Source organism: Tursiops truncatus, chromosome 1, assembly GCF_011762595.2.
Source record: "Tursiops truncatus isolate mTurTru1 chromosome 1, mTurTru1.mat.Y, whole genome shotgun sequence".
Classification (NCBI taxonomy): Eukaryota; Metazoa; Chordata; class Mammalia; order Artiodactyla; family Delphinidae; genus Tursiops; species Tursiops truncatus.
The window spans coordinates 164,605,733-164,631,264 of NC_047034.1; the positions used below are offsets into that span (position 1 = coordinate 164,605,733).

Below are 25,532 nucleotides of genomic sequence, written 5' to 3' on the forward strand. Positions count from 1 at the left end.
TCATTGCGGTGGCTTCTCTTGTTGTGGAGCACGGGCTCTAGGCACGTGGGCTTCAGTAGTTGTGGCTCGCAGGCTCTAGAGCGCAGGCTCAGTAGTTGTGGCGCACGGGCTTAGTTGCTCCGCAGCATGTGGGATCCTCCCAGACCGGGGCTCGAACCCATACCCCCTGCATTGGCAGGTGGATTCTTAACCACTGCGCCAGTAGGGAAGTCCCTGTCCTTTCTTCTGGATTCATTGTTGGTTTTGTTTTAATTCCATTTTCCCCTTGAATCTTAGATTTTTAAGTTATTCTCATAATTATCTTAATATTACCTGTTTCCCTAGAGATTACAGTATTTATCTACAATTTATTCGTTTTCTTGAATTAGTACTTTTACCGCTTGCCAAATAATGAAAGGATCATACAAGTACATACACTTAAACCTTTCTTCCACCCTTCCATGGTGTTATATACGTATAATATATAGCCACAGTTATGTATTCCACATTATATATTTTTTAACAGTATATATCTTCAAGACATTACCGCTGCTTAAGTAGTCAATACTCTTTCATATTTGCCCATATATTTACCCTTTCCATTGCTCTTCATTCTTCCTTCTGGTTCTATACTACCATCTGGGGTCATTTTCCTTCGGGCTGAAGTACTTCCTTAAGTATTTTTGTAGCACAGGTCTGCTGGTGCTTAATTCTTTCAGCTTTTGTCCGTCTGAAAATGCCTTTATTTTGCCTTCCCTTTTGAGAATATTTTCACTAAGTTGGCAGATCTTTTTCAGTGCTTTAAAGATTCTGGCTTCCAAAGTTTCTGCTGAAAAGTCAGCCATCGCTCCTTCAAAGGTTACATGATATTTCTCTCTGGCCGTCTTTAGAATTTTCTGTCTTTGGTTTCCAGCCGTTTGACTATGATATTCTTAGGTGTGTTGTGTTTTGTTTTGTTCTGTTATTCCATAATGAGTTTGCTGAGTTTTATGAATCTGTGGGTTGATGTTTGTCAACGGTTTTGGAAAATTCTCAGCCATTATTTCATCAAATATTGCTTCTGCTCCATTCCCTTTTATGTCTGGGACCTCAATTACATGTTTCTTATGCTCTTTTGTTTGTTTTGTTTGTGCATTCTTTTTACTCTCTGCTTGGATTTTTTCTATTGGCCTATCTTCAAGCACTAATTCTGTCTTCTGCTGTGTGCACTCTGCTGTTAGACCCACATGATGAATTCTTAATTTCAGATTTGAGCTTTTATTTCTTTTTTTTCTCAAACAGCTTTACTGAGGTATAATTTACAAACTGTAGAATTCACCCATTTTAGATGAACAAAATTAAATGATTTTTAGTAAATTTATAAAGTTGAGCAGCCATTAGCACAATTTTTTTTTTCCTCTTTCCTCTTTAAGAAAATATTTTGGAAAACATTTAAATTGAACTTTAATTCAAATACAAGGGAAATCGACATCACTAACTTTGCTAATCAACCTGTGTATACACTGATTATCCAAAAGTTTTAAGCAGGCAGAATTGCCCCCGTTGTAATTTTTTTTAAATTGAGATATAATTTATGTATCATAAAGTTTACCCTTTTAAAGTATACAATTCAGTGGGTTTTAGTATATTCACAAAGTTGTGCAATCATCACTATTGGCTAATTCCAGAACATTTTCATCACTCCAAAAAGAAACCTGTACTCACTAGCAGTCACTCCCCATTCTCTCCTCCTCCAGCTCTTGGCAACCACTAATCTACTGTCTGTCGCTATAGATTTGTCTATGCTGGGCATTTCATATAAGTGGAACCATAAAATATGTAGCCTTTTGTGTCTGGCTTCACTAAGCATAATGTTTTCAAGGTTCATGTTGTAGCTTGTATCAGTACTTTTTTAATGGTCATGATATGGGTGTGTTTATCCAGTCACTGGTTGATGGACATTTAGGTAGGTTATTTCCATTTGGGGCTACTATGAAGAATGATGCCATGAACATCTATGTACAATGATGTAGTTTTCAACTCTCCTGGTTATAAACCTAGGAGTGGAATTGCTGGATCATAGGGTAGCTCTATCCTTAACTTTTTGAGGAACTGCCGCACTGTTTTCCAAAGTGGCTGCACAATTTTACTTTCCCGCTAGCAATGTATGAGAGTTCTAATTTCTCCACATCACTGCACTTATCTGTCTTCTTAATTATAGCCATCCTAGAGGGTGTTTTTGATTTACACTTCCCCAATGACTAATAATGTTAAGCTTCTATGTATTTATTGGTCATCTGTATATCTTATTTGGAGACATGTATATTTAAATCCTTCCTCATTTTTTAATTGGGTTGTCTTTCTATTACTGAGTTGTAAGAATTCTTTATATGTCTGGATACTAGACCCTTATCTACAATCCATGTTTAAAACAGACCACTCACGTCCATTTGTGGTCAATTCCCTCTCCCACCCCTAGTGACTGGCAACCACTAAGCTGCAGCTGCTTTCGGTGTGTTTCAGGTAAGCCCTCCCTCTAATGAAATTCTGTCTCCCAAGTATTGTGTCATCGTGGGAGATTTCACTCTGCCTCTTGGAGGCCCTGGGCTTAGCTTCTAGCATGGCATGTAGAGCTCTGGAATTCAGCAAATGTCCTGTGAGAAAACCAGTCACATATTTAAGATGTCTCCGGTTTCCAGTATGCCCTATCACCAAGAGCCTTATGATTTTCTTTTACCCAGTAAAGCCCTCTCCATGGGCCAAACCCAATCCTCACTTCAGGGCCCAGAATCAGGAAATGCCCCCAAAGGAAAAAATGGCCAGACCATCAGTTCACCTCAGAAAGGCTTTCTCCTCTGAAATCCAATCCATTTAGTCCTTATTGCTTCCAGTTTTCTGATGTTTAAGAATAGTATTATAGTGTTTTAAACCAGTTTTTTTCTGGTAGTTGCAGCAGGAGTGCTGTGTTTGTGTGACTTACTATATCCTACCCAGCAATTACTATAAGCTATTTTAAGACTTTATATCTTGTCAAGTAAGTTTCCTTTCTTTCTCTCCCCCCTCCAGATATATGTTGGCTATTTGGGGGCCACACTTCTTCCATATGAATGTTTTAAATCCATTTATCTGTGTTCCCAAAAAGTCCTCTTGGGATTTTGTTGGGAAAATATATTGCATTTATAAATTACTTAAGACAGAATTGAAATTCTTATACTTTTACATTCTCCATCCATGAACATGGTACACCTGTCCACCAAGCAGGTTTCTATTAGGTCCTTTGATAATATTTTGTACTTTTCTCCATAAAGGAATTGCACATTCTTTATTAGACTTGATCCTAAATGTATTAGATTATCTTTTAAAACACTTCTAATTTTTTAGAATAGGTAATATATTTATGGTACAAATTTCTAAAAGCTCAAAAAAGTATACACTGACAATTTCCCATCCATTTTTCTCAGTCACCCAGTTTTCTTCCAGAAGAAACCAATGTTACTAGTTTATTTATTTTTTTAAAAAATAAATTTATTGATTTATTTATTGGCTGTGTTTGGTCTTCCTTGCTGCGCACGGGCTTTCTCTAGTTGCAGCGAGCAGGGGCTACTCTTCGTTGTGGTGCATGGCCTTCTCATTGCGGTGGCTTCTCTTGTTGCAGAGCACGGGGTCTAGCCATGCAGGCTTCAGTAGTTGTGGCTCATGGGCTCCAGAGCACAGGCTCAGTAGCCGTGGCGCACGGGCCCAGTTGCTACATGTGGGATCTCCCCGGACCAGGGCTTGAACCCGTGTCCCCTGCATTGGCAGGCAGGTTCCTAACTACTGTGCCACCAGGGAAGCCCTAGTTTATTTTTAATGTAGTTAATATTAGTATATAGAAATTACATTGATTTTTGTTCCTAAATCTTTTATCTAGTAAGCATCTGAATTTTATTATTATTATTTTTTTTGGCTGCACTGGGTCTTCGTTGCTGCGTGCGGGCTTTCTCTAGCTGCGGCAAGCAAGGGCTACTCTTCGTTGCGGTGTGCGGGCTTCTCATTGCAGTGGCTTCTCTTGTTGCAGAGCATGGGTTCTAGGCACACGGGCCTCAGTAGTTGCAGCCCACAGGCCCTAGAGCGCGCAGGCTTCAGTAGTTGTGGCACACGGGCTCAGTAGTTGTGGCTTGTGGGCTCTAGAGCACAGGCTCAGTAGTCGTGGCGCACAGGCTTAGCTGCTCTGCGGCATGTGGGATCTTCCCGGATCAGGGATCGAACCCATGTCCCCTGCATTGGCAGGCGGATTCTTAACCACTGTGCCACTAGGGAAGCCCCTGAATTTTATTATTTCTAATAGTAGGTTATTTTGAATTTTTTATATATGCATCATCTGCAAAGAAGTCATTTGGTCAATTCTTTTCCATTCCTTATTCTTTTTACTGATTTTACTGCATTGGTGTAGGATGCCTCTAATAAAGAAGCTATGGAAAATAGCTGAATAATAGCTGTGACGGAAGGCAATCCTGTTTTATTTCTGACTTTAATGAGAGGGCTTCTGTTTCATATTTATGTATGAAATTTGCTGTAGGTTCTTGGCAGATGTCTTTATTGGGTTAAAAAAAGTTAATCTCTGGTCCTATTTCGCTAAGAATGGGTAGCATGAAAGTTTTTATAAATTATTTTATGCACCTATTGAGATGAACATATGGTTTTCCTCCTTTAATCTACTAAATGTGCTGAATCGCCACTCATGAAAAAAAAGTAGTCTCAAATAAAACACTTTTACCCCAAATTGTTATTTATTTTCATGAGGGGGTAAAAAAGAACCTTTTATGATAGTGAAAATATACTTTATTTTTTAATACAATAGCTGCCAGCAATATACTGGTTCCAGAGACAGAAAAGAAAATACAAGCATTCTATAAGCTTTCATTTTCCTTTTCAACTAATTTAAAGAAAATACTCCAATTCTGTTCAACATTATGATTTGGGGGATTTGAAATTTTTTTCCATGATAAAAATATAATTTTGACAGCCCCAGCCTTAGTAATTTGTAAAGGATGGAATAAAAAAACCCATATATTATAACAATAATGAATGCTTCCCTCTCTTTGAATCAAATACTGATTATAACCAGTGTAAGAAATTGGTTAATCGACAAACTTGATGAAATGTGTATCAAAATGTTCATGAAAAAATACATTTCTATTTCTTCTCATTTTTACCATGTAGATATTTTCTAAATGGATATTTTAAATGCACAGAAACAAAAGCTATCTACATGCAACTCTGGAGAGATTCAAAACAACAGAAGTAAATATGCCTAAATTCAATCAACTGAGTGTAAGAATAAATGTCAGAAACCTCTTCATTGTATACAGATTGCTCAAGGGTTTAAAGACAGTTGTATTAAAAAATAATAATAATAAAGGTAGCTGTATAAACCAAAGTTACCAAGAAATAAAATCTTATATGAATTTTATCACTAAAGTCAACAATCCTAGTAAAAGAAAATAACAGAACTGTATAGAATATCTGCATCTACATTTTTTAAAAAAGGAAGTTACATCAACTGAAACAGTAGACAGCTTTCCAAATGTTGAACACAAAAATTTCTCAGAATCCCTTGGAAATTAGTAAGATCTTCCATTCAGAGTCTAATCTTGTTTAAATGGAACAAAAGGGGTTTAAATGAAGGGGAAAATGATTCAGTAGTTGTAGAAATAATAACATAATTTCTACTGTGTCAACCCATATACCACATGAACTGCCATGAAAACTTTCGTGTCCCAAATCTCCCAAGACATGAAGCTATGATCTTTCCACAAATGTAAGATGGGGTAAAAAGCATATTCTAGGATCATCTTTCTTAGTAGCTTTCGTTCATTTGCCAATCTCAACCTCATCTAATTTCCCTGATAAAGTAATAAGATTTGTCTTTCAACAGAAAAATAATTCTGCCTTCATCAAAATTATAACAGATAGACCTTGCCTTCCTTGGACATCCAGAGAGACAGCCAAGTACAATCAGGGGATAGATTTTTAAAAAGGAGAAGAAGAAGAGAATAAATATCCAAAGTGGAAAACACTTCACAACTGAGTTTCAGAATGTGCTTTTTCATCCTTTTTGAGGACTGTAGCTCTTTCCTCATTAGCCTTCTACTCTGTACCACTTAGTCCACTGTTCACTTGAAATAGACACCCCCACTTCTCTTGAATCTTTTCCATGCTTTAAGCTATGAGGCAAGATTCAATATCACCTGATGCCAAGTTACCACTATCGTAGAAGTAAGTGAAAAGTGAAGACGGCTGTCTGTGTATTGGTGCAGAGGTGACATTCACCCACGGAAGCTACTGCTATAGAATTTCTCAATATATAACCTGATAATGCTTCTTCCTGGAACAAGATAAATCATCATCCAACATTTTATTACAAAAAGGTGGGTACCCAAACTTTTGATCAGCAATAAGGAGTTCTAAGAAAGGTAAAGCAAAGAAATCTCCCTGAGCCAAATGGACACAATATGGAGTTTTTCTTATCTTTCTATACCAAGCTAGTCACTGATAGGTTTAAAAAATGCAGAATGCTTATTAAAAAATCAAGCTGCTTCCATAAAGCCAGTGCTTACTAAACGTTAGCATATCATAGGGAAGAAAACACTGCCATTTTAAAGCAATATACTTAAAATTTCCAAAAGCAGCCTATGAGAAATAGCATTTCTTAAACAGGTTAGGTATAAAAATTACCAAAACATTATTATAGTCACAATCACAGTCTTTGGAGTAGTACATAGAAAGTCTTTTTTTTTTTAATGAATAAATACATAGCAAACTTTTGTTTTATTTTCACCAAGTTCATCCTCCCTTGTTACAACACAATTCCTGGTTTAGGACTTCAATTTAAGAAACAAACAAACATGAAGACTGCTATTCCTCAATGTGGCTGTAGGAAAATTTAACTGAAGGAAGTGCAATGATTGAGATTAGGCAAAACTGCAGTCAATGTGTAGTCACCATCACAACTATAGTTTAGTCCAAAAGAAGTGAACCATCCTCTACCCAAAGTCTAACAGTAAATGGGGGTGGAGCGGTAATCTATGTGTTTTATCTTGTTTTTAATATAGGATGGATAATGCAGTCTTTAGATTATCCACATTAAATGTGCTTTAGAAACAAAATCTACTTGATATTTTGACAAACCCACACTACATTCCTTAGGTTAGTTTTTACATTACTAACCATTGTACTGCTACAGCTAAATCAACTAAATATCAGTGTACGTAGTGTTGCTCAAACGATCTACAAACAGCAAGGCCGATGCCTACCTAAAAAAAGGAGCATTTTTAAAATAAAGGAAGAAAGTAATAATGTTCCAAATGAATGGCACTGGGCAAAATACATATAACCAGTAACATATTTAGACAGAGAGTATCATGTGCCCATTGGTTTCTCTTATATGCATAAAAGGCTTGAAGAAGATCTTGCAAATATTGTTCCTCCCTCTAGACTTTTAGCTTCTACGTAGTGTCAGATATTATAATTGATATGAAGGATAAATGCGTTTAGGCAAAAGTAAAAATCCACATACAAAGTAACATAGCAATATCTGTAGTGACTTTCTGGAGAAGGCTCTCTTCTCTGGTGGTAACATCCTTTAGTACATATCCAGGATAGACTAAATTGAAACTGAGTATTTTGATACAGTAGCAATCCTTTCATATACTCTTACTAAATATTATAAAATTCCAAAAATACATAAATATTCCTTGTACCGTGCATTATGCACCAGTTTGGGCCTGATGAGGTTGTGATTACTATTTTAACAGTTAAACAGTGCACCTCAAAAGTTCTGCCATTTGTACACAGTGAATGGAGACAGTGGTGAGGGCTCTAGAGAGATGGCAAACTGCCTTTAAAGTGAAAAGTTTTTATGGAGTGTCTCCAAATTAGGAGGATACGGGGTAGGGGAGGTAGGCAGGGTAAAAGAATTTTCAAATAATACTGCTTAGGAGTATATATTTAAAGATAGCTACTATACCTTGTCTATCCTTTATCCTAATCTGGAATAACTGCATGTTTGTGCAAAATAAAGTTTCTATTTTATAGGAAGAGGAGCAGTCTGTTAGGAAAAGCATGTTCTTAGGGGAAGATGTGAAGACATCTCTCTCGTAAGTGTTATTTTATTTGGTAAGTCTTTTGGCTACATCACTATATGCTATTTCAACCTCCTTATCACTGGGGCAGGTATTGGTGAACTCATCCCTACTATATGCGTTAGTTAAGTATCTCCAGATGCCGGTCATTCCTTTTGGAATATCAAAGTTGCGATATTTTTTGGCCACCACCTGAAATACAAAGAGATCAAAAATTAACATTTATATGCCATGTCTTATAAACCAGACACATATCTGATTTCAGGGCAAATTAATTCTGTGAATCTCTGAAAACTGCTTCTCCCTGAAGTCTGTCACCTTCATTCTAACTAGACTTTTAAATAAGGACTGCACGCTACACCACAGATTCAGAAGTGTGATGGTCATTGCAGATGCCTGCCTTGGCCATCCAGAGAAACAGCCAAGTATAATCACTGGATAAATACTTGAAACACACACACACTAGATCTCTGTTTTTCTTGATCTTGATCTTTACTGCACAACCATCCTATACAGCATAGTGTTTCACACAATAAATGCTCAATAAATATTTTCTGCCTTGAAAAGAAAAAGCCAGGTGATCAGAGAACAAAGTTTGATGCTATAAGTCAGTGTAGCCACCACTTCAAAGTTACCTGTTACATCTTTGAATTTTTATGCAGTCACAGAAAAAAAAAAATCCTATTTCTCATATGCCTTGATTTTAAGACATAATTTTCCATTTAATCAACCCTAGGGTGTTTCAACTATTGCCTGAACAACATTAAGTTACACTATTTGGGGGGTGCTAAATAGTGCGTGTCAGAAGATCAGCCAAGTTTTACACAGAGGAAGTGCTGCCTTAGTAAACAGATACTAGGTGTAATAGTGCCCCACATCCTGCAGGCCTACCTTGACAATGTGCAGTTTGGGCAGCAGGTTGCAATCAGCTAGTGTCATTTCATTGCCATCCAGAAATTTACGTGTGGAAAACTTAATGTCCTCCATACTATTCTCATCAATTTCATCGGGGAGGGGAGAATTCAGATATTCATCCAGTTTCTGCAGTGTTTTCAAGAGACCCCTCTCCAATGCTGAAAGAAAAATGGAAATACTCTAAGAAGAAAAACCACCCAAGCCCCAAGTAGAAGCATTACTCCTTCAGTCAATAACTATTTGTCAAATGTTTCTCTGACACAGGAGGACAAAACAGACAAGGTTCCTGCTCTCATGGAGCTTATTTACTTGGGGGAGAGAGATAAGACAAACAAATTTATAGATAAAATTATAGATAAATATTTTAAAAAGCATGATAATTTCAGATAGTGGTATCTATAAAAATTTGTTAATAACTAAATGCCCCATATACAAACACATCATGGCCCAATACAGTTGATATTTAAACTGGGGGAAAAATGGGTGAGAAAAGGCAAACCTATTATTTCAAATCTAGGAAAGAAAATCTTGCCAAGACAGATTCTTGCCCTCAATTTTAAGTCCTGCTCCCGTAAAAATATTTGGATTTATATCCATGAATTGTGTTAAGAAACTCCAATCCAAGCACTCCAAGCAGAGAAGCCTGAAGTTTTTGCACTGCCTTAATATACGTAAGAAGCCAAAAATAGCACTATCTTATAATAACATGAAAAATAGAGATCAGATTAGAAAGTTCTATCTACAATCTGAATTGGAGGCCTCATTAGCAAAATAGATCAAGATACTATATGTTATAATTCAGAGAGAAGCAGGATGCAGCCACCCTGTATATCTAGAAAGTCAAGGTTAGTGACCCTTAGCAAAGAGGGGATGGGAACATCATTAGAAAGGAATATGAAACTAACGTTAAAAAGACAGATCCTCCCTTATCCCTTTTTGTCTTTTATCCTCTCAACCCACCTTCACCTCCCACTCCCAGAATAGATGAGTTCACACTGATGAGTACAGTACTTGGCCATAAAAGAAAGTTAAAATCATGAGGTGACACTCCATATTAGTTATAACTTTGAATAAAGTTGGATCCATCACAGAAAAAGGCAAAGTTTTACATGCTGTATATTAGATATTTCACCAGCAACATAAATGTCCTAACCTTATACCTCTTCTTCCAAACTGCTCCCACTGACTCATCCCTTGATCCCTTCAAAGTAGTCCAGACAACAGTTGGTAGTCTTAGCTAGGTAGGGGCTGTAGGCATTACAAGGATTTTATAAAGTACTTAGGAGATAAAAACCTACCGAGCTTGGAAACCAAACTGAATATGGAAAAAGGAGGATAGAAGTATTCAACAAAATACAAATGGAGGCCCTACTACATGCCAAGTTTTGTACCAAGCATCGTTAAATTCACTACTGAATAAAACATAAAAGGTTCCTACTCTGTTTATATTTTGGGGAATGAAAGTAGTATAGAGAAGCTCATCAACAAAAGATTCCCAGGGTGAACGCTGGTACCATTGCTGAGACATGCACTTTCCTAGAGGAGAAGCAGATTCAGGAAACGTGGAGATGAGTTCAGTATATGCTGACTTTGAGATGTCTGTAAGACACCTGAGCGGCGATGTCCACAGACAGTTGAGTTCTAGTCTGGAACAGACTAGGCTGGGGCAATGTATTTGTACGTCCTGAAAGCACAAATGAACGCTGAAGCCATGGAAATGAAGGAGAAGCAGAGGGCCTAGGACAGAACCCTAAGGAACATCACTGACGGTGTTGTGTGAGGCAGATAATACATTTTTGTCACTATTCGGCATTTCATTATATGATTATAGAATAAATACGTATCCATTCTACTGTTAATGGCATTTGTGTTGTTTACAGTTGGGGCTTCTTGTGCAAATCTCTTGGTGTGCATCTATTCATATTCCTATCAAAAATGGAGTTGTGCATGAGATATCTCATACCTGTTAGAATGGTCATAATCAAAAAGACAAGAAATAACAAGTGTTGGTGAGGATGTGGAGAAAAGGGAACCCTTAGGCACTGTTGATGGGAGTGTAAATTGGTACAGCCACTGTGGAGAACAGTATGGAGGTTCCTCAAAAAATTAAAAACAGCACTACCATGTAATCCAGCAATATCAATTCTGGATATTTATCCAATATGGAAACAACCTAAGTGCCCACTGACAAATGAATGGATAAAGAAAATGTGGTGTGTATACACACATACACACACACACACACACACACACACACATCACATGCATACAATGGAATATTATTAAGCTACAAAAAAGAATGAAATCTTACCATTTGCAACAACACAGATGAAACTTGAGGGCATTATGCTAAGTCAAGTCAGTCAAACAGAGAAAGACAAATACCATATGATCTCACTCATATGTAGACTCGTAAAAGACAAACAAACAAGCTCATAGATATAGAGAACAGATTTGTGGTTGCCACAGGCAGGGGGTGGGCAAAATGGATGGAGTGACAATGATGTAATGTATAGCATGGCGACTACAGTTAATAATACTGTACTGCATATCTGAAAGTTGCTAAGAGTTGTAAATCTTAAAAGTTCTCATCACAAGAAAAAAAATTTGTATCTACATGTGGTGATTGATGTTAACTAGATTTATTGTGGTCATCATTTCACACAGTATACAAATATCAAACCATGTAGTACATCTGAAACTAATAAATGTCAATGATACCTCAGTAAAATTTTTTTTCAATTTTTTTAAAAGGAGATGTAGGTTATAGGGTATGTGTGTGTTCAGGTTTAGTAGAAACTGTGATCAGTTTTCCAAGTTCAGCACAGCAAGCAGCAGTGTATGGATGTTCCAGTTACTTCACATCTTCAACAACATTTGGTATTGTTGGTCTCTTTAATTTTAACCATTCTTGGGTATGACAAATTCGGTTTAACATATTTTCATATTTATTGACTCTCTGGATATCCTCTTCTTGTAAAGTGCTGTTTGCTCATTTTTCCTTTGGACTGTCTGTTGTACTGACTTGCAGTCTTTTTATATATGCAGATGCAAATCCTTTGTGGTTATATGTATTATGCATACCTTCCCCCTTTTCACTTGCTTTATGGTGACTTTTGATGAACGTTAAGTTACTAAACCTAATGTAGTCCAATTTATTTTTTTTCTTTTATGATCAGTACTTTGTGTTCAGCTTAAGAAACCTTACCTACTCCCAAATTATGAAGCTATTCCCCATTATCTTCTAGGAGATATATTATTTACCATTCATATTTATATCTACAATCCACTTAGAACTGATTGTGTATGGTGTGAGATAGGGATATTTTCTTGACTCTATATTCTGTTCCACTGTTCTATTTGCCTACCCTTCTGTTAATATCACACTGTTTTAACTATTGTACCTTTATAACAAGTCTTGATATCAGGTAGTGGAAGTTTTCAAACACATCTTTCTTCAAGATCATCTTGGCTATTCTTGGCTCCTTACATTTCCCTAATAAACTGTACAATTAGCATGCTAATTTACACACACACACGCACATGCTGTTGGACTTTGGAATAATCTATAGATTCAACACAACCCCAACTTGAAAACTGGCATCTTTATAATTTTGAGTCTCCCAATCTATGAATATCATTTATTTCTTCTAAATTTTTTATTTTATGAAATTGAAAGAAATTTCAATTTCTTTTGTTTTCTATGTAGAGGCCTTGCCCATTTTTGTTAAATTTATTCCTAAATATTTGACATTTTTTATTGTATAAATATTTTTATCACATTTCCTATTGTTTCTTGCTAACATGCACAAATACAACTGATTTTTATAATAGCTTCATATGCAACCACCCTGCTAATTCACTTTTTTTATTCTTATGGTTCATCAGTAGATTATTTTAGATTTTCTACATGTACAATTATATTAAGAATAATGACAAATTTATCCCTTCTTTTATAAGTCTCATAGCTTTCATTACTTTTTCTTGTCTATTATACTGGCCAAGACCTCCAGTACAATGCTAAATAGAAGTGCTGACAGTAAGCATCCTTCTTCAGTTCTCAATTTCAAGAGGAGATCTTTCACTACTCCCCTATTATGATGCTTGCTGTAACTTTTCTGTAGATTCTGTCAGATTAAGGAAATTTCTTGCTGTATCTTTTTCGCAAATTTTTAAAAAATAAACATCTTAATCATAAGCATTAAATTTTATCAAGCACTTTTTCCGCATCAATTGAAATGACCACATAATTTTTCTTTTATTCTATTATTGTGATAATTCGAATAGATTTTTGAATGTCCAAACAATCTTCCATTCTTGAATTAAACTCAACTTGGTTATGTGCATTATCTTTTCTCATATTGCTGGATTTGGCATATTTTGTTTTAGACTTTTACATCTATGTTTCAGAGAGACTGGCCTGAAAGTTACTTTCTTTTGATGTTTTTGTGTGGTTTGACCTCAAAAAGCAAGTTGGAAAGTATTTCCTCTTTTCTGTTTCCTGGAAGAGTATATGCAAGACTGATGTTACATCTTTCCCAAATGCTTAGAAGAGTGAAGCCATCTTTGTGAAATGGTTTTTAATTATAGATAAAAGCTGATTCACATCTTGAATCCGTTCTTGCAACAATTTTCTTACACTGTACTTTCTGTATATTTATGCAATAGTGTTTTCAAATTTATAAGCATAGGGCTTCCCTGGTGGCGCAGTGGTTGAGAGTCCGCCTGCCGATGCAGGGGACGCGGGTTCGTGCCCCGGTCCAGGAAGATCCCACATGCCGCGGAGCAGCTAGGCCCGTGAGCCATGGCCGCTGAGCCTGCGCGTCCGGAGCCTGTGCTCCGCAACGGGAGAGGCCACAACACTGAGAGGCCCACGTACCGCAAAAAAAAAAAAAAAAAAAAAAAAAAAAAGAATCCACCTGCCAATGCAGGGGACATGGGTTCGATCCCTGGTCCGGGAAGATCCCACATGCCGCGGAGCAACTAAGTCTGTGCGCCACAACTACTGAGCCTGGGCTCTAGAGCCCGCAAGCCACAGCTACTGTGCCCACGTGCCTAAAGCCCGTGCTCTGCAACAAGAGAAGCCACCTCAATGAGAAGTCCACACACTGCAATGAAGAGTGACCCCCGCTCACCGCAACTAAAGAAAGCCCAGGAGCAGCAACAAAGACCCAACGCAGCCAAATATAAAAATACATTAAATTAATTTTTTAAAAAAATTTATAAACATTGTCATAATATCCTCCAAAAGTCATTTAAATGCAAGATCTGTAGTAATCCCCTTTTATTCCTAATATTGATTATTGCTGCCTTCTCTCACTTTTCTTAATTTTTCTTGTCAAGGATTTATCAATTTTCTTATTAGACTTTTCGAAGAACTAACTTTTAGCTTTCCAAATCCTGTCACATTTGTTTTCTTTTCATAAAATTCTACTTTTAGTATCTCATTCCTTCTACCTTCTTGATTTGCTGATCTAACTAAACCCCTGAGGTGGATACTTTAAGGTTACCAATTTTTAGCTCTTCTTTTTGCCATTCATTCATTCATTCATTTGGCTGCACCAGGTCTTTGTTGCAGCAGGCAGGATCTTTAGTTGCAGCACACGGAATCTTTTTAGCTGTGGCATGCAGGATCTAGTTCCCTGACCAAGAGTCTAACCCAGGCCCCCTGCATTGGGAGCACGGAGTCTTAACCACTGGACCACCAGGGAAGTCCCTTCTTTTTTCTAATATATGCATTTAGAGCTATAAATTTTCCTCTAAACACAGCTTTAGTGGTAGCATATAAATTTAGACATGCTATATTTTCATCATGTTATTCTTCAACCTATGGGTTATTGAGAAATGCACTGCTTAATTTTCAAACATGTAAAAATTTTCCAGCTGTACTTTTGTTACTGATATCTAGCTTTTCTTTGTGGTCAGGGAAAATATTCTATATGATTTCAATTTCCATTTTTTGGAAAATTTTTCAGATTTGCTTTATGGCTCAGCTTTACAGTCAATTTTGTGTTCCATGTGCATTTGAAAAACAAGGGTATATTCTGCAGTTGTGGGGCACAATGAGATTAAATTTATATATCAATGAGATTAATTTTTTCATTGTATTATTCAATTCTTCTGTATTCTCACTGAATTTTTCTTTTTGGCAGATTCTAAGTTACTAAGGGAGTAAGTTAAAATCTCCCACCGAGATTGTGGATTAGTTTATTTCTCTTTTAGCTCTGTCAATCTGGTTTATATATTTTGAGGGTAGTTATTTGGTTACACAAATTTAGAATTATTTTATTTTCCTGGTAGGTTAATCTTTTTAAATCAGTCTGAAACATGTTTCATTATCTCTTGCAATGATTCTTTCCTCAAAGTCTACTTTGTGCAATGTCAGCATAGTTTTGCCAACTTTCTTTTGGTTAGTATTTACACCATTTTACATTCAACTTTCCTGGGTCGGTCAGCCTGTCTGTCTGTCTATTTATCTGTTGGTGTGTATTTCAAATGTAGGAGGGAGGGAGGGAGGGAGGGAGAAAGAATTCCTTCTTGTACATAAGCAACACATTTTTAATGCAGTTAGGAAACTCTGTTTTCTACTTGGAGTATTTGAATCATTTACATTTAACGTAATGACTACAAACTTTGGTTTAGAACTGCCATCATACGTTTGTTTTCTATTTGCCCTCCTGTTCTGTGTTCTCTTCTTCTTTCTTGCCTTCTTTTGGATTAAGGTTTTTTTTAATTATTATTCATTTCCCCCTCTACTTGTGTATCATACTTTTTTAATATAATTTTTGAATTTTATTTTTTTATACAGCAAGTTCTTATTAGTCATCATTTTATACACATCAGTGTATACATGTCAATTCCAATCGCCCAGTTCATCACACCACTAACCCCACACCCCCGCAGCTTTCACCCCTTGGTGTCCATACATTTGTTCTCTACATCTGTGTCTCAATTTCTGCTCTGCAAACCGGTTCATCTGTACCATTTTTCTAGGTTCCACATATATGCCTTAATATACGATATCTGTTTTCTCTTTCTGACTTATTCACTGTATGACAGTCTCTAGATCCAACCACATCTCAACAAATGACCCAATTTCGTTCCTTTTTATGGCTAAGTAATATTCCGTTTTATATATGTACCACATCTTCTGTATCCATTCATCTGTCGATGGGCATTTAGGTTGCTTCCATGACCTGGCTATTGTAAAGAGTGCTGCAATGAATGTTGGGGTGCATGTGTCTTTTTGAATTACGGTTTTCTCTGGGTATATGCCCAGTAGTGGGATTGCTGGATCATAGTATCACACATTCTTTTGCTAGACTTTGTTTCCTTGACTTACTAAAGCTTAATTATAACTTTTACCACTTCCAGGATAATGCAAGGACCTTAGAACACTCTAACTGTATTTAATTTCCCTTCTGTCTCACATGCTACTATTGTTTTGTGTATTAATTTGACTTTTTTTTTTTGGGACTGCATTGGGTCTTCATTGCTGTGCACAGACTTTCTCTAGTTGCGGTGAGCGGGGGCTACTCTTCGTTGTGGTGCGCAGGCTTCTCATTGTGGTGGTTTCTCTTGTTGCGGAGCACGGGCTCTAGGCACGCGGGCTTCAGCAGTTGCAGCACACGGGCCCTACATGGGCTCAGTACTTGCGGCTTGTGGGCTCTAGAGTGCAGGCTCAGTAGTTGTGGCACATGGACTTAGTTGCTCTGTGGCATGTGATATCTTCCCAGACCAGGGATTGAACCCATGTCCCCTGCACTGGCAGGTAGATTCTTAACCACTGTGCCACCAGGGAAGTCCCTGGACATATATTTTAAATCCCAGAAGACACTACTGTTCTATACAGACAGTATTCATTTATATTTTATATTTACACTACTCTTTGCTTTCCCTTCCTTCCTGCACCTCTGGGTGTTCATCTGAAATCATTTTCCTTCTGCCTGAAAAACTACTTTTAGTATTTTGTTTAGTGTGAGTCTGCTGAGATGAATGTTCAGTTTTTGTTTATTTGAAAATGTCTATTTTGCTTTTACCATTTAAAATTCATAAATAAAAAACTAATATATTAATCATTACATTCTTATAGTAATTTTCAGTTGAAAAACTTGGTGAACATATGTTAAGAGAACTGATTCTCAGAGCAGCCATGGGACATAGGATGGGTAGATATTATCCTATCTTATAGATACTGAAATAAAGAAGAGACTTTGCCTTTTCTCAAAATCAAAGAAAGGAGATCTGACATGTTGGAATTCGACTTGTTACGACTACCTGAAATTATAAATTGAACTGTGAATTTTAGAGGCTCACAGAAGAGGCAGTAAGAGAAAGCTGACTGGTCAACAAGTATACGGATCCAGGGCTGTAAATATAAATGTCACATCTTGAGGCAAAAATAAAATATTTGGATGTGTTTGCTTTCACTTTTGGAGGGTATTTCATGGCTTACAGAATTCTAATTCGTTTTCTTTTAACTCTTTGAAGATCTCATAACACTGTCTTCTGGATTCACTGTTTCTGTTAAGAATCAGTGCTCAGTCTTATTGCTTTTACCTTGAAGAGCTTTCTTTCTCTCTGCCACTCTTAAGATTCTACCTCTGGTATTCAGCAATCTGACTATGATCTATACAGGTATAGTTTTATTTGTCCTGCTTGGGTTTTGTAATGCTTGACTCCATGGCTTGTTATCTCTCATCAGTTTGGAAAATTCTTGGCAATTATCTAGCTATAGCTTCAATTCCATTTTCTCCTCTTATTCTGGGATTCCAGTTATACACATGTCAAACTTTTTTATTGTGCCCCACATGTCTTGCACTCTTTTCTGTGGTTTTTTTTTTTTGCTGGATTTGTCTTTTTATCTCTCTGTGCTTCCATTAGCTATTTCCTTCTGACCTATCTTCATGTTCACTAATACTTTCTCACCATTGTCTACTCTGTTAAATTCATCTATTGAGTTCATAATTTCAGCAGATATTGTATTTTTAAATTCTAGAACTTCCATTTGATTCTTTTTTATAATGTCCAGTCCTTTGCTGTGATTTTCACCTTGTTCTTTTACTTTTGAATATATATAAGTTATTTTAAAGTATCTGATAACTGAATACCTTGTAGTTTTTAAAATGGTTTCATAAAATGTATTAGTTGTATTCAGTCCTTGATATGGGTACTTTCTATTACTATTAGATTTTTAAAGCTGGTAAATTTTTAAACTCAGAGCTGGTTTATATTAAAATGATAGTCTACTAAGTCATGAACTTCTTTCTTCATATTCTTGTTAAAATTAATGCATCGTTCTTGCTCCCCAACCGTACTATATGTTCTTTGAAGGTAAAGTCTGTGTCTTGTGCTTCTTCTTCTGCATATCCCCTTAAATTCATGGCACTTTACCTCAGCATATGGTGGACACTTGGTCAATGTCTGGAGGAGACTGAGAAAGGCCAATAGTTAAGTATAAGAGTTTTGAGTTTCATAAATGTATGAAGTTCAAAAGGCAATTAGGTGAAAATGTAGAATAGACACTTTTCAAGTCAGATGATTGAAGATATTTATACTTGACTTTTATATCTTCGTGGGAAGCTGAGAATAAGGTAGGTACTACATATTGCTATAGAGCACGTAGCCATTTAAAAAATGTAAAAAAGAACTGGTAATATTTTTTACCTAGGTAAATATCAAACAAATTGGAATGTGTTATGCCAAGTGATAGACAACAAGATTAAGATCAAAGAACTACCTGTTTTATTAACAGAAAGTCGCTCTAGCCACAGCCAGGATCAAGCTAGTTTATTTCTTAGAGAAAATAGTTAAGAAACAGGCCAATAGAACCCAGTAAAATAAAGTTGACGAGTTAGGGGAGCTTAACTGCAACTGGGGAAGTGACAGGGAATCAAGCCATTTAAAGATAAAAGATCAAAAATACAAAGACAATAAATATAACCTTTTATTAATTACGTACAAGCTGTTAATAATGCATGCAGTCAGCTGAAATGTAAAGTTTATAAATTAACAAGAAAATGCAATGTGAGAAACAGCTACGTTAGTAAGGAGTCCAGGGCATGATGGAAAATTTTCACGGTTGCACTTAAAAAGAAAAAAAGGAGACAGCAGAATCTCAGGACTGTAAAAGAACAAACTTTTAAAGATTCAATATGCTTCCCGTCAAAAGCAGTGAATACAAAATAAACACATATTAGATATAAGGACTTGTTCTTTGATCAGATTACAATGAACAGGATCATGACCTATAAGGAAGACAATACTGAATTCAAACACTGAAATAATGTCTCAAATGGCACTTGAGTGGTATAACAAGTGCAAGCAAGTTTATGATCTCTGATCTACTGTAAATTAATCCTTTTCCTGAATTAATTCTCAAAAGTATCCAATAGAGAAATAAAATATTCTAAATTTCCAAGGTTTATAACATACAACGCTTATGATCCTAGCTGTAAGGCATGGACTAAAATTCAGAAGCTAGCAGAACATTACAATTACTGCTCTATAATTTTGGACGTAGCAAAGTACCTGCAATGAAGTTGAACTGCTGTACTCGACCAGAGTGTTAGTGATTTTTCATAGTTAAGAATGTCAGGGAAAAAAAAAAGAATGTCAGAGTAAAGGGTATATTAATGAAAACAAAGAATGCTGAATTAGTTTGATACAATTTTTATGTATCAAACTAAGGAATGGACAACAAAACAAAGAAAAACGAGGTAACAAAGTCTTAAAGACAAACCATCACAAAGGAATGTGAAACTGGTTAAAATAAAGAAAATGTCAAGATTAACCACTAGAAGGCAGTAGCAGTCCATCAAAAAGTAGCTCTTTTTTTTTTTAAGCTCCTTTTTTTTTTTTTGGAGTATAATTGCTTTACAATGGTGTGTTCGTTTCTGCTTTATAACAAAGTGAATCAGTTATACATATACATATGTTCCCATATCTCTTCCCTCTTGCTAGCTCCTTGTCTTTTGTAATTAAAAAGTAGCACTATTATTCTCTAATACCCCTACTGTAGTAATGCCGTATCTCTAAGGAGGTATTTCAAAAGTTCTCAAAAAAATTACTAAGTACCCCAGAGGCCATACAATCAGTTTTTAAATTAACTGTGAAAATCAAAATATTAACACATACTCTCTCTCTTACACAGACACACACAAACACACCAGGGTCAGAAGTGTGGGGAAATGAATACTTTCACATTAGTGGGAATAAAAACTATTATAGTCTTTGGAGAACAAAACCTTTTGACCTATTTGAAATCTAGCACAAGGACACTGGCAGCACAGTTTGTCATAATAAAAAACTTGAGGCAATCTAAATGTCTATCAGTAAGGAAATAGTTAACTAAAAATCCATATTATGGAATATTAAGCAGCATTTCTAAAACATGAGGTAGATCTACATTTTGATATTAAAGTATTTCTACCATATAGTACATGATAAAGATAACTGAGGAATGTGTGTATATATATATATATACACACACACATAAATACACATTTAAGTACAATGTGTGCATAGAAAAAAAGAAGGATACATACTAGCTGCTGGGGAAGAGTTTATATGATATGACTAAGAAGGGGCACTGAAATTTTATTAATTTCTGTATTATTTTAACTTCTTCAAAAAGCATGCATTATTCTACTACTTGTATAATTTGAATGAGTAAAAGCGCAAGGCAAAAAGCATTAAATGTAACAAGCCAGTTACTGTTGTAGAAAAACAATATAATTTACAGTGAAGAAAAAAATTATGAGCACTTACATGGACAAAACTATATTTTAAAGCTACTGCTAGTTTTAATAAAAGGGTAATCTTACACAAGCAATTTTTAAATGCCAGGTAACACATCAGTGGAAAACAGGGAGAGGTAATAAGTATTTAAACATGATTAAATACCCAACGCAGTTTCATTGCTACAATGATGAACAACCATCCTCTGATTCCACACACTTTTCCGGAGAGAGACAGAAAGAGAGAGATGGATGGAGAGAGGGAGGCAAGTAGGGAGGGAGGATAAATCTTGAATAAAAAGGAACCGATCAGAATCTAAAGATTCCTTGCCTCCATTTAAAAGTGTGAATTGGGACATTATGAAATATGTCTCGGAGGCTATAATGGCAGATTTCATCACTGCTAAATTCACTGATCTCTTAAGAATATTATAAACATCAACAGACTAATAAATTATCTATTAGTTACATTTGGGAGCTTAATAAGTTATATAAATGAATGAAATCACAGAACTGAAAAAAACTTAGGAGATCTGGGACAGGTCATAATGAACCCATCCCATAAAAGGAATTACCCATTAATTTCTCTTTTAATGCTTCAAAAAAAACAAGCTGTTACTCCCAATCACCTCAGACATGTTACCGAAAGAATTATATGTTTTATCTATCTATCTATCTATCTATGTTTCCTTTCATTTATTTTATTCTTTAAATCATACTTGCTTACTCTGTACCCCAATATAAGCATTGGCCCTTCTCTTTCACTTTCACTAGCCCAATTGCTATAGCATCTAGGCAGCTAATCCCTTACTTAGATAGAATTAGCTCTTAAAAGGTCTTAAAATTGTCCAAACACATTGGATTTTGTAAAACATTTAATAGGTTTTTAAAACTAATCAAAGGCTTGCCTACTCTGATTTACCATGTAAAATGACAAATCCATCTTCATGTAAGTTGTTTATTGTTTGGGGGAATTAGGAGGTGGATGACTAAGGCTTATTTAAGGCATTTAATTGCACTAAACAGACAGATAAGAGACCTGCAACAAACATACATAAGGGAGACCCGTTAAGCTCCAAAGTGATTTGGAATACTGTTTTCTAAAGTCCCAAGGCAGTGACAGGCCACTGTGGGGGGAAGTTGCTTGGTAACTGGAATTCTTATTTACCAATAGGTAATTTAATGTAAAAAGCCTTCTAAATTCTGCACTGTGTAGTCCATTATGTTGTTTGTTCTTATTGGTTACAGCATTCTAAGGACAGTAAGTGTAGGTGGCTACTTAAGACAGTAACAAATTGATAGGAAAAAATAGAACACAAAGTTATACTTAAATGAGTCACTTTCTCCCCTATTCTCTACCCCCATCCCATCCCTCAAAGCAATTGGTTTTGTTGGGTTTTTTTAAGCAAACACATTTTATTTCCCTCTCCTCCCCACCAAGTGTCAAAATAAATTCAACCACACTCTAGTTTCCAAAAGCCACACAGAGAAATAAAAACATTATGACTTTAACTAAGAGAGTTCAAAGAATTATGCAGCAAGAGCATCTGGGTGTAAAAAGAACAGTCACCTGCAGGAAGGAGGGTAGAACAGAAAAGATACTGTCTGTGGATAGGAGGGGCTCCAGTATAACTGTTTACCTAGTATATAAAATTCTCAGACAGAAACAGTAGTCAAAGAGAAAAGCCAATTACTAAGGAAAATTGCTCCCAAACTAAGGCGGCTACTGAAACACACTTAATAAGCCAGGCCTGAGCACTAAGGTTTTCCCTTTTTTCCCTTCGCTATAGAAAATAAAAGCCTGAATAGCTTGGAAATCTACCCACTGAAATAACAGAAGGAAATCAGCAAATGTTTCAATTTTTTAAAATGTTTATTCTTGCTTAACCGGCACTGATATTTTTTCCCCTTTGGTATTCTTGCTCATTTGCTGCCATAAACTCTACCCAAAGAAATCCACCCAAGCTACCAGAGTCTAAAATTATGATGGATTATAGTGTCTTCAGGAGTTGGCTCTTTGGTTATTATTGTTACTTTTAATTAAACACTAATGCTCTCTCTATATAGTTTTCCCCAGGAAGAACAATGCTTAACACCCTAAAGAGAAGAAAAGGGGAAATGACTGAATGGTGTCATTAAGACAAGGTTCATTAAATGGGACCTCTTTCTAAGAGGCTTCCCTTTACTATATGTAAGTTTGGTAAATGAAATAATAAGATAGTGTCTTTTAATAAATAAAAGAAGGAAGTTGCATCTGTACTACCTAAACAATTCTCACCATGAAAATATGACTTGAAACTAAAATCTTAATTTTAGGATATGGAGAAATTTGGAAGGCTGGTGAGTCCAAATCTCTCTTAGAGCAACTCCAAAAACTGCTCTTAAGGGTAATTAGCACAAAAATCCACCCAGGCTGACTTCAGGTTGCTGGCACAGATAATAAACAAAGATTTGGAAACAGTTTAAATTGCACTGTATCCACCTATTCCAACCTCCTCAACCACCCAGGCCACTGTTCCTGAGGCCGTAGTTTTCTGTATAGCTTCCTTAGTGGTAACTTCTCAGAAGAATATGAGAACAAATTTATTCAATAAACATTTTATCACACATCTACTTTATGCTAGGCACGGTCCCACTAGCAAGAAACAGAGAAAAAAGCAATTTAAGGACTTACCCTGGTTTATCCTCAAATCTCTGATGAACTCTGAAAGCCAGTTTTTGATACTTATGGGAATGTCTGGCCTCCAAAGTAATCATTTATAATCACTGTCATAATAGGGGGTTTTGGTCTTTGTTCCTGTTTTTGTTTTGTTTTGGGGTATTTTTGCGGGGAGGGGGGAATGGTTCTACAGTGTTAATTCAATCATTTGGTTTTTTTTACCTTCATTAGCCTCTGGCCTTGAATTCTTGATATATGCAGAGAATTTGGCAAAGATGTCCATTCCAGCGGTATTTGATTCTGGGTGTTTTGGTGAAAGCTTTAAGTACCTAAATGAAAAATGTAATAACGGATTATAGATCCTCCAAAGATACATTAGCATAAATTCTCTCAATCAAACCATTGTGCTAGCAGTTACTAGACATCTTTTAACGGTTATTACTCTAAGAAATGCCATCATCTGTTTTCCATGATATTTTTAAGATGTGTTTTTTCCTTAGGAAACAAAGTTCTACACAGTGTTTTTGTTCACATATTAATATTCTTGGCAACCAAAGCTCATCCACACTCCACCTCCATTTTATAAATTAGAAGGCTGGGGAAACAGTCTACTTGTTCAGAGACTTGTGCCAAGCCCATGGACGTCTTAGAAAGAGAACTCTAGAGCAGAGCTGTCCAAGAGAACGTTCTGTGATGATGGAAATGTTATATATTTGAATTGTCCAAGATGGTAGCCATTAGTGACTTGTGGTTATCTGAATATGAATTTAAATTAATCATAATAAAGTTAAAATTCATTTCCTCAGTTACACTAGCCACATTTCAACTGTACAGCCTTCTCAAATAGGAATGCCAAACAGACAGATCTTGGGTATGCCACACACTGAGCCAGCCATGTAAAGCAGTACCACAGAACCCTGACAGGAGGAAGAGTCTAAGCTGCCCAAGCGCAGATTAAGGACAAAAACAGCAGGAGGCCGATCATTCACTTTCCTACACTCAGGATTTTCCAAAACCTCCCATATATTAAATATTGTAAGGGTGACAATGAGCAACAGAAAAATAAGACATCAGGAATTTTGCTAACAAGTGCTCTGTTGTGTTGTTACAAAGTCTTTCTACTTTGAGAAAAGACATTCATGACACAACAGCTTTTTTAAAAAAACACACACAAATGTGTATGTCATATACTTAAATTTTCAAACACACATACCCAATGTTTATTTCTTCCTCAAATTGGAAAATACATGTGAAAAAGCCCAATTCTTTACTTCTCCCTTCAGCAGAGCTTGTATCAGCTCCAGGGAGTCAGGACTAGAGAAGTCCAGACTCTTGAGCACCACTTTAGGGAAGACTGATCAGCTTAAAAGCCCTGCAAAATGGGCTGGGGGCCAGTAAGACTACGGAAAAAATCTTACATTGAACTAGTTTAGATTTATTCATATATTTTAAGATGCTGTCTTACTACTTTTCTTTAAATTAAAAATGAAAGTGAGGTATTTTTAGAAAAAAATTTGTTCAGTTGTAAGCTGTAGTTTCAGGTTAGTTTTTATATTCGAACTTTTACGTTTGCCATTTTAAATTCAAGAAAAGATATATCTTCTAAATTAGACATAGTACTATATTGGTAAGGAGAATATAAAATGTCTATTGAATACCAACATGCTCAAGTTATTTTCCTGTTTAATATCTATTTTTAAGCTTAAAGAGTTCTTCATAATTAGAAATGAAATTAATTACATAACAAGCTTTTCAGTGAATGATTATAGTAAATTTCACCTGTGTGTGTATGTATGTGTATATTATATATATATGTGTATATGTGTATATATATGTATTTTTTTTCCTGCTAACTATAGAAAACTTTACCTTCTCTCTCTTTTTATTTTCCCTGCCTGAGCTGAAACAGTTAATTCCAGCTTCAACATTCCTGAATTTCCCTTGACTATGAAAACAACCAGCCTCTAATTTAAATGTTTCCACCGCTTATAATACAGTACCTTCACTGACTCATTCCAAACAAAAAATACTGCAAGGAACAAAATATACTGAAGTGCCTCTTCAATATATCTATGACTTCCTCTAGCCAAGTTTCCAGATTTACTCTTCTTTTCCCCAACCAATATTTAGCAGTACCAA

At 36.0% G+C, this 25,532-nt stretch overlaps 1 protein-coding gene across 1 annotated transcript in view; it reads right to left on the reverse strand.

The window, feature by feature from the left end:
- Window positions 1-4,756: 4,756 nt before the first annotated feature.
- Window positions 4,757-25,532, reverse strand: part of CLIC4 (chloride intracellular channel 4) — an 86,092-nt gene continuing 65,316 nt past the window's right edge. The window contains exons 4-6 of the mRNA XM_019938462.2: window positions 23,616-23,722; window positions 8,973-9,154; window positions 4,757-8,273 (exon numbers count right to left, since the gene is read on the reverse strand). Coding sequence (XP_019794021.1) covers window positions 8,109-8,273; window positions 8,973-9,154; window positions 23,616-23,722 — 454 coding nt within the window. The 3' untranslated portion in view covers window positions 4,757-8,108. The remainder of the gene's footprint in view (window positions 8,274-8,972; window positions 9,155-23,615; window positions 23,723-25,532) is intronic.